The sequence below is a fragment of the Cucumis melo genome, chromosome 9 (assembly GCF_025177605.1).
Source record: "Cucumis melo cultivar AY chromosome 9, USDA_Cmelo_AY_1.0, whole genome shotgun sequence".
NCBI classification, from domain to species: Eukaryota; Viridiplantae; Streptophyta; class Magnoliopsida; order Cucurbitales; family Cucurbitaceae; genus Cucumis; species Cucumis melo.
The window spans coordinates 498,624-513,191 of NC_066865.1; the positions used below are offsets into that span (position 1 = coordinate 498,624).

Here is a 14,568-nt window from a genome sequence, read left to right on the forward strand (position 1 = left end):
CCAAATTTTGAAAAATTAAAGAAGCAATAGGAAAGAAAAGGAAAAGGAAATAATTTCAATGATATGAATTCGTTATGAAATAATGATATATAAATATATTTGCTGTCTCTCCCATCTGGGAAATTACCATATCTACTCATTCAAAGCATCCTATTTTGTTTCCATTTATACAATAGCCCATTAAACCAATATATATACGAATATCAACAGCTTGGGTTATCACCACCACAAAGAAACATAATATCATACCAAAAACTCTATATTATCATATCAAAGCAGTGATTATGGAGAAGAAGACACTCATTTCCCTTCCTCTCTTATCATTTCTTCTCCTCTGCCTTTTTTCTATTTCTCATTCTCAAGGTAAGCTTTTCAGGTTTCCGTTTGAAACAATGCTTTGAGTCTGTTATCTGATCACATGTTGAGAATGACCACATCCACACGAAATGCTATCTAAATATACTGATATATAGTGAAACAAATAAATCTTTGTAGTGTTGAGTTTTGCTGCCTTTCTCGTTTGTTTCGATAATAACATGTGTGTTGAAAATTGATGTATTGCGGCATGCAGGTTTTGAGAATCAATCAAAAACATGCCCAGTGAAATTCGCATCAACAGGGACATGTTCAGGGCCATTTGGTATCTCAGAATGTTACCATGAAGCAATGGCAAAATATGGAAACATTCCACCGAAGGGTTGTCAATGCATTCCTAATGGCGTTAACTCTCGCTTTTGCCTTTGCAACATTATTTGTTAATCAATATACAATGTGACAGTGACACAATCAAATAAATAATGAGTGCTTCTTGTACGTAGTAGTACCAAAGCCCAATCAAATAATGTTGAAATCATATGTTTCACATTGTTCATCTTCTCTATCTCTCATACCCTTTCTTCATACTTTTGTTAACTTAATTATTCAAAACATTTTTTTATACATCATAAATTACTACTTATACGTATAATATAATATCAACCAAGAGGTTAGACGTTCTTAGGCTACAAAATAATCAAAAGGGCTAGTAGATATTTAACTGTTGAACTCCAAATAAATAAACAAATAATAAGAACATGAAATTCAATATATTTTGTTGAAAGTTTAGTGTCGATATTTAGTATATCAAATGTATTCTCTTATTAGTTATAACGATTTTTTCGTTTACAACAATATACTTACCCATTTTAATATATCAACTATATAATTAACATAACTTATATTTTATCCCTACATTTATAAACCAATGCTACGAATTTACTATATCAATAATATATTTAAACTTGATTTAAAAATAGAACAAATCTTGTATGTATTCTGAAGAAAAGTTGTTCAATTTTTCGGATCTCGAATGAGCTATGAAAACGCATAATAACTTTGAATCTAAACCAAAAAAAAAAGTCATCAATGAACTTCAACAAAAGAACATTAAAAAGTACAAAATGATCATAAAATTAAATAAAAAGACAGTAAAACATAAAATAAAGATCTTATATATATAGTCAAAGAAAAACAAATAAAAATTAAAAATTAAATTGAAAAGGACATTGGTATTTTATTTTAATGAAAATTGATGAAATATTGAATTTAAGGAGAGAGAAAATGGGAAAGGCCAATTTTCAACGGTTGTGTGATGGAAGTGAAGGTGAGGCAGAGAAATAGAGCACACCGTTTTTCTCTTCTTCCACACCCAACTCTTCCTTCTCTAACTCTTAGTCTCAGGTACTTCGCTATTCCCTTAAAATCTCTCTTTAACATACCCATTACTCATAAACTTTGCTTTTTCTGCTTTTTTTCCCCTCCAATTTCTATCCCAGAAATTGGGCCAACACCAAAAAGTCATTCAACAACCAACTCAGAGGCATTTCTCTGGTATGTTTGCTCTCCATTCAACTTGGGCTCTGTATTCCTTTGTTTTATCACATACCCAGATATTGAATAGTCACTTATGGTTTGAATTTCTTTTGAATATTCACTTTTTTTAGTATGTTTTGGGATTATAAAGAATGAGTTTGTGATTAATGGTTAATCTGTGCTCATTTTGGCAGAGATGGAGGTTTCAACTTCTGGATGTATCCAAACATCAACTCTCCACCAAACACCACTTTGTTCATATTTTAGAAGGGTAACAGGAAAAATAAATATTAGTTACTCTGCTTTAAGAATTTGATAGTACCTGAACTGAAATGTGTTTTTTCCATCCTCAATTACTTTCCTTTTTCTACGGTGACTCTCATTTGTCAAGAACATGAGGTTACGTTTGTGCTTGATTTTCAGTTTAACCACTCAAAATCAGTCAACTATTTGATTTTACACTTGTATACGCAATTTTCATGCACAGATTTGTTTCTAGTTCCACAGTGGAGTTACCAATTGAAGTGATTCTACACTTCTTGTGGGATTCTACTAAGCTAGAAAAAGTGGAGTTTTATCGATAAATATACAAACTTTAATAGTGAATATCGTTGAAGTTAGTAAAGTTGAGTTATTTAACATCGACTAACTCGTGAAATTGGTGGGTCAAATAATGAGTTGGTTATTTTAATTGACTCAAGTCAGAGTGGTAGACCAAACACCCACTTTAGTTGTCAATGTAATCATACGTTGTTTGCTGTTCAAAGACTCAAATCAGTCATATGGGGAATCACATTAAAATGAGTTAGTACTTAAGGAAATTCGTTGAATTTCATTTCAAATTTATTACTGTTTCATCTAAGTGTTAAGATGTCAATTGGTAGGAACGAGAGCTTAGCTTCAATTTCAAACAAGAATGGAGATCCCCCAAATTCCATTGTCATAGATAATAAGAAGATAGTGGACACGGATCCAGAACAAAAGGGGCAGAATATCAAGATTCAAAACCCTCGAGTAGTAAGCAAGGTTGCACTTTTTTCTCACTTCTAAGCAATATTCTAAACTCCTCTGCAGGTTTTCTTTTGTGACTTTACTTTTTGAGGTTTCTACTTCTATCTTCTTGTTGAATCACTTCAGAAAGAAATTGATAGCTCAAAGCTTTTTTGTAGGAGTCATTTTCCCAACTTTGATATCATGGTTGGTTATATAGTCTAAATGATGATTACTTATGGAATTTAGTTTATCTATTTTGCAATGTATTCACTAATAATGGGTGCTAGAAACTATAAGATAGTTGCAAACTAATTATTGAATGTTCAAATCTTCCCACATGAGACAAATCTCACGTGTCTCTAACAACCAAATTTCTTGAGTTGGGTTCATAATTTCCAAAACTCTATAATACTTGAAGAATTGACGAAAGCACTTGAACCATTCTGAACTGCAATTTATGACCGTATCCTGAGTAGTAAAGAGCATTGTTATCAGTTCAAGATCGAATTACTCTTGTTCTTGGCTCCTTTCTTATGTTCTACATAATCACTACAGATTAGAGATGCGTTTCAATTAGAAGAAAAGCTCCAAAATGCTTTGAATGGACTTCAAATCTATAAGAAGCTTTTTGCGCTAGCCTCCTCTCGTCTACCTCCTGTAAATTTCTTTTTCTCACCAGAAGTAATATATTCTTTCATTAAGAGTTATGTCTAAACCAAACATATCATATCTACATACTTATTTGGATACTTCTTTGACGTTTATCTAGAGAAATGATAATTCAACAAACTTATTTGTTCTCTTTTTTCATTTTTTCCCTGTCAGGCTAGAACCACTAGTTTTATAGTTTTGGTTCCTCTTGTAATATTTTGTACCAGATGCATAATTGGTGCTTCTTATGCTAGAGTTTTTGGAACATTGAAGCTTAAAGCCATTAATAAACAAGAGGGAGAACGTCACAAGTTTAGAAGCGGGCACTGGAGATCTGCTCTTCGTGATATAAGAGAATTGGATGGTTTGGATTGTGAGGCCCCCATAGATTCTACTGTAAGTAACGTAACTTCATGCTCCTACTTTTACCCCAGTTCACCCACCCTTATATGAAGTTTTTCTTTAGAGTGTTTTCTTGAGCATGATGTAATTAGATTTCTTATAATAAATGAGGCAGAGGTAATGTAATACTTGCTAATGGGAGCAAAATTGACTACTACTGAAGTTGTTGAATTGTTGCTTTCATTTGTTTGAGCACCCATCACACCGTGCCTTTAAAAGCTTATCATTCAATTTTGTCTACTCCTAACGGAGTTCTCTGGCCATCCACTTCCCTTTCTTCTGGTTAGCCTCATCTTTTTGTTTCAACCAGATGATAATACTGCCAAAATGGTAAACTATCTTCAGATAACAACATTGGATTTCCACATGGGAGTGGTGACCACTGACCACTGACCACTAAACTAAGAAGGGAACAGGGCAGAAACATGTTACTGAGAGTGGGTTTAAAATGGCCAGAAAAACGTGGCACAACCTTATTTGAATCAAATCTCTTCTATAGGTTGTGCAATTGAACTTCTTCTCTAGGTTATACAATTATGTTCTTGAGTTAAAACAAGAGAGGAGCCAAAATTTGGTGGATGGAACCATTGCCTTGTGGCTAGAGCGTGATTAATGGTTTAATGGACCTTGGTTCTGCGGCTCTAGAGGATCGTTAACTAGGTTATCTAATCTTGCGCTGTTGTTACAGATTGGAAAGAGAGATGCATCTATTAGCTTGATTCAAGCTTTTGAGAGTTATCATTTGTCTTCTAGTCTCCTTCCAAGTCAAAAGTTCACAATTTGATAACAGTTCATGGTTTTTGTTTTGCAGAGTCCTTCAGAAGATGAGCAGATCTCAGTTGAAGATTTATCACATGCTTACAAGAAACTAGACCAGGATTATGAAAAATTTCTATCAGAATGTGGACTAAGTAAATGGGGCTACTGGCGTGGGGGTACCCAAAGACCTGAGCAGGAATAGGCAATGTTTGTAGAACTTATATGAGTTTCCTTGCCAGCCAACAGGGGGTAGGCTATGGAGCTGTGAGTTCTAGTAGAAAGAAGCATAGCAACAGTTTTTCACGTGTATTCTGATAGACTAGATTTTCAACAACCCAACTGATGTAATTAAACTTGAAGTTGAACAAAATTTATGCATAATGCAGCATCCCATTTACAACTCTTCACAATGTTTGAATCCAAATACACTTGATTAAAGAAATTCATCAAACTTCCAGCCATATCCCTTCTCCAATTAACGAACACGGCGAGCTTTCTCTTCCTGCCCCAGTCCAAGTGATTTCTGAGCATTTGCAATACCTTCAGGGTCTGGTATGGGATCAAATGTGTTAGTGAACAAAATATTGAATAGTGTCAACAGATGATTTCATTACAATGGAAATAAAGCATTATCATGATAAACAGGACCATCAACAGGTTCATTTCATCAAGGGAAATACTGTACCCGTGGATGTCTCTCAAACATGGAGAAATTAATTGTATTATTTTTCTAACAAGTGAAATGATAAGAAACAAACGGACATAGAAACTATTCATATATGTGCTTATTTGGGGGAGGGGTTAAGCCTCAGAATCTATAATTATCAAATCATACATTAAAAGGAAGGTGCTTTCTCCTTCGACACTTATGATGATTCACATTGAAGAAGCAATCTCCACAAGACAAACTAAGAACGTATAATCATTAAGTTTCTCATTTTAACCAAAGCCAGAATCACTGTACACCTAACCAAGCAATCATATCCTTTGGTAACAATTATTCCAGCTCAGCTATATATGTATTCAGACAAAAAACAGTGACATAATGAAATTTTGGGATGTGACCGAGTGTAAATGAAATAAAAAAAATTTATTAGCAAGGATCATACCGAAGAACTGTGTAAAAATTCGAGTGAAGAAATTCAAATTCCGGGAGACATTGTAAGCCATGGCTGGTGGAAGAGGTTTGACAATCGTGTCAATGCTAAATACTCGTTGAAGAAACTGCACCACAAAATTTTAAGAATTTGCAATTTGTTAGAAAACAATTTCATAACTTCATAGGAAAATATTTCCAAAGTTATTTACTTCCTAGTGAATATGGAATGCACTCTAAAGTACAGTCGAAACCTATAATTTGATGAGCTCATGATTGTTTAAACTAGATGACATCATGCCCTTATACTCCTTTTAAATTAAAGATGATAAAAGTACAACAACATAAAAGTAGACGTTTTTTTCTAAAGTATTACCATGTTCGACATTTAAACAGAGAAATGAAAACCCAATTTCCGAAATAAAGATAAAAAGATAAGAGGGAAAGATATTGAAAATATAAGGGATGATAGACTCGTTCAAGGGAGTCTAAACCTCCTTTCAAGATTTTTTTCCCAATCAACTAAGAGATCAGGTAAAGTCAAAATTCTCCCCTCCCTTCTCACCATTTTTTTCCATTTAACTAAAAAAAATCCAAAAACTACCCACTCCATGAATTTCCCTAAAACTCACTATTTGAATTAAATTATTATTAGGAATCCACTAACCAAGTAATTGAATATTCAAAGTTAAACAAAATCTAAATATCAGTAACCAAAATTAAACAGAGATACAAAACCATGGACTGTAACAGAGGCCGTTGTCATTTAGTCCTTCAAGATATTTAATTCCCCTCAGTAGTCATTAAACAAAGTAACAAAATAAAACAAATATATCCATAAACTAAGACTTATTTATCAATTCATAACTAAAACTCTGATAAAATTAAATAGTACTCCAATTGTCAAAGTCTATATTTTGATTTGAAAAGGCTCCATAAGAATCAATGTTGATGCCAATATGTGGGTTAAACAGCATATAACCGTAATTGTCGGTCCCAAGTGGAGTCAGGTCAGCAATAGCATTGGTCATGTTGGGTTGGGTTCCAGATAAAAATAGTGTGTGAATCACTGCCATTGTCTCGGTAAAGTTGGTTTCTGGTAGAGGACATTGCAGTTTAAAAATACCTTCAGAGAACTCTTGCTTAAATAGCCACCAGGCTGACCCACACTTCACTTTTGGGTACACAATGCTAAAGTGCATGCCTAACCTTCTTGCATATTCAACAGCATGTATGTATTCATCGTTGTTCCACGTAAACCCATTGGGGACTCCAAAGGTGTGCCCATCGCTTGGAAAGTATGGGACAACCTTTAACAAAATATTTAAGTCATCAACGTCAACATATCCCAATTGTTGAATAGAAAAGGCAAAGGGACTTGGGATCATGAGATCTGAGGTTATCATTGGCATTTTCACCCTATTAGAATCACACAAATGAAACCCTTTAGCGAGAACAAGTGCACGGCACTTCAGATATGCCATTACCATACAGCCAGTGGCGAGAACAGCTGCCATTTACCGGTCATTAACCGCTGGGTGTGAAGCTCAATTAAATACGTAGTAGAACTACGTCTAGGAAAGAAGTTGCCTAGAACCCCTGCCTGCCTAAGCTCAAGTGCGTAGGCATGATTCCCTAAAGGCAACTCGTCCGTAGATGACTCTGTAAACTCTTCAGATGATTCATCCATAGGCGACTCTGTAAATGCTGGTTCTACAACCTCAAGTTCACTAAGGACTTCTGTCTTGCATGACGAGGGATTTTCCCTTCATAATTTACAATGGAAGAAAATAAGAGGAAGCGAGAAAAAATCGACCTTTTAAAGCCCAAGTTTAAATAAAGGTAAGCAAATCATTGAAAAGAGTTCGCAGTTGGCTCTACTTCATTCATACTTTCATTTTTATAACCCATAGAGAGCCCCTTGTCGAAATGCCAACCATCTCCTGGATTTCCAGCACTACTCTTTCAACTTCTTTTCATTTTCATTTAATGTTTTATCTTTTCTCTGCTATTCCGTTGTCCAACTATAAATTCCTTCTCGTGTTTTGTTGACCCCATTAATACTTTCACCAAAATCAATCTTGAGCAAAATAAATTATACATTCAATATCTCATCAGGACAACTAAAGCCCACCTCATAAACGTCATCTTCATTGTAAATAGTTACTTCATTAATAGTGAGTAACTTTTTATTTATCCAACATCGTTTACTTTACAATAATCAGCACCCCTCACTTTGGCTCCAGCCTCTTCAATTTCCTTCCTTGGAACTATCATTATTTCATCTATTTTCCTTCTCTCCTCCAATTACTCCAAGCCCTTATATTATATTATCAACTGCCAACCTCCCCCGATTATAATGGACTGTCATTTGATTGGACCAAGCCCACTACATCCCCTTTTTCTTCTAGTCAACTTTTTTTCGACACATCTCTATTTTCATGTAGTGCCTTCTTTCGAATTATCGCCCAAAGGTCCTCCAACACTTGGTAAAGAATCAATCCTTTGAGGTTTTGTTTTGAGCTTACTAGCTGTTTCTTGTGAAAACGTTCCATGGGCACTCCATTTATGATGAGTAAGAGGCTTAGTAAGCTTGTCAGCATGAATTTGGGAGTCAGTAATCAAACAGCAGATTAATTGTAAACAACCCTACAATCTAACTAGTGAATCTATGACAGAAGGAAGGCTATCTTTGATAAATTAGTAAACATATGAAGATGAAAAGGAGAAATGAATAAAACACATACAACAGCTACGAACAGACGAGAAAAGATGAATTGAGTGACTAAAAACGCACAATAATTCACATGAGAACTCCAGTGAAAAACATACAATAGTCTCACCAACAAAACGCAGTCGACAATAAGAGAATTAAACCTGGTAATTGCGTTGGAAACTGTAGCGAAGTTCAGGGTCAATCTCAAGGGAATCATCCTCTTCTTTTGTGCTCTTGGACTTGACGCTCTTCTTCCGAGGAACGTGCATTACCGAAGTCTCGCCAGGATTCTTAGTCACTTTAAGCTTTGCTTCGGCGAACTCATCCACTTCCTCCTCCCCCCGCCATGGAGCTGAAGATGCCAACTGCTTCTTCTTCGCCATTTTCGCCCAACCCAAAATTCTAGAGACAGCCGTGAAAAGCAACGAACTTGTACAAGATACGATAAGAGACCTCGTTTGGATAAATGTATAGCACGTCCCTTATCTGGATAGTTTCATTTCTACGCCGGTTTTGGTCCGTTTAAGGAGTGTTTGGACACGACTTTACGGCCCAGGCCCATTAAAAATTTACAAAATTTCCCTCCGTCTCTCCGGCGAGGTTCAATCGGTGACTGTGAAATGAGAGGGCTGTCGCCGTCTACGATCATAAGATCGTTCTCAGTGTTGAGAAGTGCAAGATGGCGAGATTTTCCAAATTCAATTCCTTGTTGTTCTTTCTCTACTGGTGATGATAATTATGACGGAAGAATCGGTGATGGAATGCACAGCTCAAAGGTTAAGGTTTTTGATCGTGATCTTAAGCGTAAACAGGTAAACCAAATTTAACACCTTTGTCTCCTTTTAGTTTTTTCTTTCTTCTTCTTTGATCTATTTGTGTTAACCGCAACAATAGGAGGGTTTTTTTTTTTTTTTTTTAAATATATTTGGAGAGAACATGGTGATATTGTGTGGCTAAATTGTAGTGGTCGTCTGTATAGAGTACAATTCTGGGAGTATTACTTGTCTTTCTGTGATGGGGTTTATTAATTCATTGGTTCATATGTTCGGATTCTGCTTTGGTTATGTTTATTCTGAGCAAATCACTTTTAACAAGTAAAACTAAATGGCAAGAGCGTTTGTACTACATGTACTCCTCCATAAGCTTTCTGATATGTGGTGCCTTCGAACTTATTTGTTTGTTTATTTTTCTTGGAGGATTTCTATATTTTGTTCTTGCTGAAATTGCTGTTTCTTGGTAACAGCGGGACCGAGCTGCTTGGTTGATGCGCCCAAAGGATTCGCTTGTTGACAGTGTTGCAGAAAACTTATTGGACCGTTTGGAGGTATTAGCTTGTGATGTTCTGAAGTTGTGTTCATTTTAACTTGTGAATTCCAGTCATTGATCTCTCAGTTATCCTTTTCTTAAGGAAATGTTGCACTTGCACCTTTTAATGAAATTTTTGTGACAGTCTTGAATATGAAATCATAACTCAAATGGATACTTGACAGAGATTGGAAAACCGCTACTTTTTCTTGGTGGTAGTAACAAGATGAATGCTCATAGTTGTAAATATAACATCTTTTGGAACTTGATTGTATTATCTCACTAATATCCTATAAATATTACCAATTTGTCATTGTTAACTTGGATTAAATCAATTACTCTTTTGTTTGTAGTACTTGTTGGTTCTTTGAAACAAAAGTTGTATGCTTGTTTACCATGCGGAATGTAGCTTACCAAGCTATTCCTTTTTCAAAAACTTAAGAATGAAAATGAAATATTTAACCGGGATTTTATCTTATCATGGGTTTCAACTTTCAACACACAAATCTGGATCCTGTTGACTACAAAATCTCAACTAATTATTGTAGATGTCAAAACTATTGAAAATATTTACAAAATATGTCGATCAGTGTGTATAATTGATAAAATATGAAACTTTGCTATATTTTTTGTAAATATTTTGATTTCTTTTGCTATATTTGAAGATGTCACTTTTTAATATTTTGCATGTCTCACATTGTGCGTCTTGAAGGATTGCAAGAAGACATTCCCTACAGCATTATGTTTGGGGGGTTCATTGGAGGCCATCAGGAGATTATTGCGTGGCCGTGGTAATTAACTTATTTCCACTTTCTTCAATTGTTAGGAAAAAGAAGATCTGACTTTGAGAGAACAAGGGGCAATCGTTCATATATTAAGTGCATCACATAAGTTTCACAAAATTATGCTTACTTACCTTGAATTATGATGAATGTTTTATTTGACCTTTCTGCAGTGGTGTGAATCTGTATGTAGTTCTTTTTATTTCTAGATAAGAAACATTTCATTGATAAAATGAAATAGGGGAAGCCCCAGCACCTAAAGGTGAATCTGTATGTAGTAAAAAATGCAGTTTTAGATGGCAAACTGAATCAAATTAATTTTCTATTGTTAAATACTTTTTCTAACCTACAAATTTAAAAAGTCCGATTCTGTTGCCTTTTTATTTTTGTCTTCTTTTAAGCCCTTAGGTTTCAGGTTCAAAGTCTTGTCACTTTTATTTTTTAACAAATACATCATTCCTCATTTTGGAAGTGAGTTATTCCTATGTTAACCTGTGACCTTATTGAAGATCGATAATGAAAGTTTTTGTTTCTTACAAAAATAAATAAATAAATAAATAAATTAAATATATTCTTGTACTGAAAATATTTAGGGAGTTCATTTTCTGAGTTTAAAGGTTGAGCTCATTCATAGCATCTTATCTTAAAAAAAAGGTTGAGCACATTCAATTTTTTCACATTGGATAAATGATGTCTTAATGATCTTTAATTTCTCTGATCGAGCATAGTCATGATTTCTGACCTTATTTTTTCTACGTTTAAGTTTCTTTGAATCAATCTTCTGTTTTTTTTAAAAAAAATAAATTAAAATGTACAACTACTGTAGCACAATTGTTATGATAGTTGGATCATGGATGTTGTAAGTAATGTACATGTTTAGTTATGAATTGTGGCATTGATCAGTTGGAGCTTGGAAGATTGGACAGTTGAGGTAGAGTTGCCACAGTGATATGTTTGGGTTTTGAGTTTTGTCCTTGTCGCTATATCGTATATTGCTCAAGTTCTTTAAGAGGTTGCTATTGGATTTACTTTTAAGAGAATTAGTGAATTTGTAAACACCCGCATCAATAAAATCTAGATAGTTCATCTCGTTGATTTTGTATTGTATTAAATTGTTAAACAAAATTTTACCCATTTGCCAGGTTCGGTTGAAAAACTGATCATGATGGATGCATCACATGACATGATAAAGTTATGCAAAGATGATACAGGTGCACATGATCAGAATGTTGAAACATCGTTTGTTGTGGGTGATGAAGAGTTTCTACCAATAAAAGAAAGGTGTTCTTAGAGCTTGTGTCTTTTTCAATAATGTACTGTCATTGGTTGAATGAAACTAATGCTTTATCATTTCTTCCATGTACTTCTGGTGTGAAGTTCAGTAGATCTAGTTATAAGTTGCTTGGGTCTTCACTGGACAAATGATCTTCCTGGAGCCATGATTCAGGTTTGTCCCAGCGCCCCCTGCCAAAAAAATGCTGCTGCATTGATTCTCATCTTCAGTTCTGAACCTAGCATACTTTAGACAGGCTCAGAGTCGTAATGGAAATCCTCGTTAATTTACTTTTACAATTTCTTAAAAAATTAGTTTCTCTAGCTTTTTAAGTGTCTTATGTAATAATTGGTAACTGTGATAAGTGTTAAAGAAGGAAAAGTGATATCTCAAATTCAACCTTTGTACTAGAGAGAGTTCTTACAAGAGTTGTTAGTGTGAAGCATGACTGTTGGATAACAATCCCAAGTGTATTGCAAACTTGTTATGGGTTGGTCTCCTGATGTGTTATTCTTTTATGCATGTTGTTTTTAATCTGTCTTTAAACTTTTGCTTGGTCGTTATATGCATCGTGTCATGCCTGGGAGGTAGTATGTTTAGTGGCCTTTTCTGCATCTTTTTTCTTGACAGAGTAGATTGGCAATGAAGCCAGATGGGCTATTTCTAGCAGCGATCTTTGGAGGGGAAACCTTAAGGTGTGTCATGTTTCTTCTGGTTTGAATTTTTAGTTCATTGATTAAAAATCCCGGCATGATTCTTTTGCATATACTTGCGATTAGAGAACTGAGAATAGCATGTACTCTTGCACACATGGAGCGTGAAGGAGGCATCAGTCCACGAGTATCACCATTGGCACAAGTATGATATTTCAAACTTTCATGCTTTTTTTAATTGTAAAAGACTCAAAACACCTCTCTTTTCTCAAAGAATTCTTAATTGCATCAAGAAATATGAAAGTTATTTTTGTGGGTCTTGATCGTATCAAGGAATTTCCATTTCTGAATCTAATTATGGTGGTTAGATTCTGAAAGAAGAACAGCACATTCATTGATTAAAGTTATTCACCTATTTCTTTAGGTGCGAGATGCAGGCAATCTTTTGACAAGAGCTGGTTTTACCTTGCCTGGTGTAGATGTTGATGAGTACGTAGTTCGCTATCCAAGTGGTGAGCATGCTTATCTCACTATTTATTGTTTAGTTCCATAAATTTCGCCAATTAGAATGTCTGTCTAGTGTATATAATGAGAAGTAGTTTATTCAGCATCTGTCCCATTTTGACTTGTTGCCTTGCCTGCTGCAAGTGACTAATTGGAAGATTACACATTTAACTTAAAGGACATTGTGAAGATGATCCAACTTGAAATATTCTCTACAAAGTCTTATACATTGTGTTTCATGATCTTTTTGTTCTTTTTTCTTTTGTTCCGTCAACCTAATATTAAGCACTGGAGCTGGTGGAACACTTGCGTGCAATGGGTGAAACAAATGCACTTTTACAAAGGAACCCCGTAAGATTTCTTCCTTGCTCGTGTTTAAGAAGAGTATCATTGACTTTATGTTTTCACCTTTAATATTATCTTTTGTGTTCATCAACAGGCTTGAGCATAGCTCAACCGTAATTGGCATTAACTCCTTCCCTTCTCTCAGGAAAAAAAAAAGGAAACAAAAGAAATTAAGAATTGACAGGTTTATGTTTATCCAATATCCCTATATGATTGGTGCTTAATTATTGGAACTCAGATCCTGAAGAGAGAAACAGCCCTTGCAACAGCTGCTATTTATGATTCCATGTTTGCTGCAGAAGATGGGACCATTCCTGCAACCTTCCAGGTCAGTTTAGTAGAGTGCACCTACTTCAATAATATTAGTTTGTTTTCTCTTGGTCGTTGACTATAAGCCTTTCCTAGGGTTTGAGCAAGTTAATTCTGTTCAATGTTAAGCCTAATTGACTTAAAATCAAACAATGAACATTTCTGAAAAATTGAACCCGACTGTTTGTCCGAAACTAATTGAACCGAAATCAGAAGTGACTGAGATTATAGCAAAAGATTTATCGAATTTGAACTGACTTTTTCTTTATTTTTGACTTGCACCCTTCCACCTCTGCCTCTTAAATGTAGGGTTGATTAGCGATTAGTTAAATAAATGATGATGGCATGAGGTATTGTGAAGGAAGTAGCTGAGTTTTAGTTTAGAGTTGACAAAGTGTTTTGATTTCAATTACAGGTGATTTACATGACAGGATGGAAGGAACATCCTTCCCAACAGAAGGCCAAAAAAAGGGGATCCGCAACCATATCCTTCAACGACATCCGAAAACAATTTGGAAATGACAATTGATGTTTTTCTATATTTCTCTCACATTTTGTCTCCCTTGTTTTTAGTACAACATTTGAGTGAGTGAGAGCTAGAGATCTAAAAACCGTACTCACATGTCAGGTCGCTTTTTCCTAAATAATTTGTAGTCCAGAATGTTCCAATTGGGAAAATAATGGTCATGTGGTTAAGGAGGAGATAAGATTAACGGTTCTCTTCCAAAACCCGTAATTAATGGTTATATGAAACCGTTGTAACACACACCATTCCCCACACATTTCTTCCCTCTATTTCAACTATTACAGGATTACAGATTTTCAATATATTGTTTATAATTTTCTACTCACTATTATAATCTGAAACTAAAATAGTTTGCTGCAAACACATGCTGTTATAACTATAATAATCAATGGCTATATAATTG

The 14,568-nt window shown here is 34.8% G+C and overlaps 4 protein-coding genes across 8 annotated transcripts; 2 read left to right on the forward strand and 2 right to left on the reverse strand.

Annotated features, from left to right (window-relative positions):
- The first annotated feature begins 1,591 nt into the window (after nucleotides 1-1,591).
- Nucleotides 1,592-5,056, forward strand: LOC103498697 (uncharacterized). 4 transcript variants are annotated; one of them, XM_008461410.3, is made up of 7 exons: nucleotides 1,600-1,719; nucleotides 1,815-1,869; nucleotides 2,046-2,122; nucleotides 2,736-2,877; nucleotides 3,400-3,525; nucleotides 3,670-3,891; nucleotides 4,709-5,056. In XM_008461410.3, the coding sequence occupies exons 1-7, from the start codon at nucleotides 1,631-1,633 to the stop codon at nucleotides 4,856-4,858; spliced, it is 861 nt and encodes a 286-aa protein (XP_008459632.1). In that variant the 5' UTR covers nucleotides 1,600-1,630; the 3' UTR covers nucleotides 4,859-5,056. The 4 variants fall into 4 exon arrangements, with proteins under 4 accessions (XP_050946056.1, XP_008459632.1, XP_008459633.1 ...); XM_008461411.3 differs by having other exon boundaries at nucleotides 3,400-3,501; XM_008461412.3 differs by lacking the exon at nucleotides 3,400-3,525.
- LOC103498699 (uncharacterized) lies at nucleotides 4,981-8,851 on the reverse strand. Its single transcript, XM_008461414.3, has 3 exons — nucleotides 8,630-8,851; nucleotides 5,766-5,880; nucleotides 4,981-5,205 (listed from the first exon to the last, which is right to left on the reverse strand). The coding sequence occupies exons 1-3, from the start codon at nucleotides 8,849-8,851 to the stop codon at nucleotides 5,132-5,134; spliced, it is 411 nt and encodes a 136-aa protein (XP_008459636.1). The 3' UTR covers nucleotides 4,981-5,131.
- LOC103498698 (uncharacterized) lies at nucleotides 6,493-8,586 on the reverse strand. The gene has a single exon (XM_008461413.3). The coding sequence runs from the start codon at nucleotides 7,267-7,269 to the stop codon at nucleotides 6,637-6,639; it is 633 nt and encodes a 210-aa protein (XP_008459635.1). The 5' UTR covers nucleotides 7,270-8,586; the 3' UTR covers nucleotides 6,493-6,636.
- Nucleotides 8,852-8,931: 80 nt separating the features above from the next.
- LOC103498701 (putative methyltransferase At1g22800, mitochondrial) lies at nucleotides 8,932-14,490 on the forward strand. 2 transcript variants are annotated; one of them, XR_007823651.1, is made up of 11 exons: nucleotides 8,932-9,280; nucleotides 9,712-9,792; nucleotides 10,486-10,564; nucleotides 11,698-11,836; nucleotides 11,933-12,002; nucleotides 12,459-12,523; nucleotides 12,608-12,686; nucleotides 12,906-12,993; nucleotides 13,272-13,336; nucleotides 13,425-13,658; nucleotides 14,055-14,114. XR_007823651.1 is itself a non-coding variant. In XM_008461415.3 (11 exons), exons 1-11 carry the CDS (start codon nucleotides 9,089-9,091, stop codon nucleotides 14,166-14,168), a joined length of 1,062 nt encoding a protein of 353 aa, XP_008459637.1. In that variant the 5' UTR covers nucleotides 8,932-9,088; the 3' UTR covers nucleotides 14,169-14,490. The 2 variants fall into 2 exon arrangements, 1 of the variants encoding a protein (XP_008459637.1); XM_008461415.3 differs by having other exon boundaries at nucleotides 13,569-13,658; nucleotides 14,055-14,490.
- The last annotated feature ends 78 nt before the right edge of the window (nucleotides 14,491-14,568 follow it).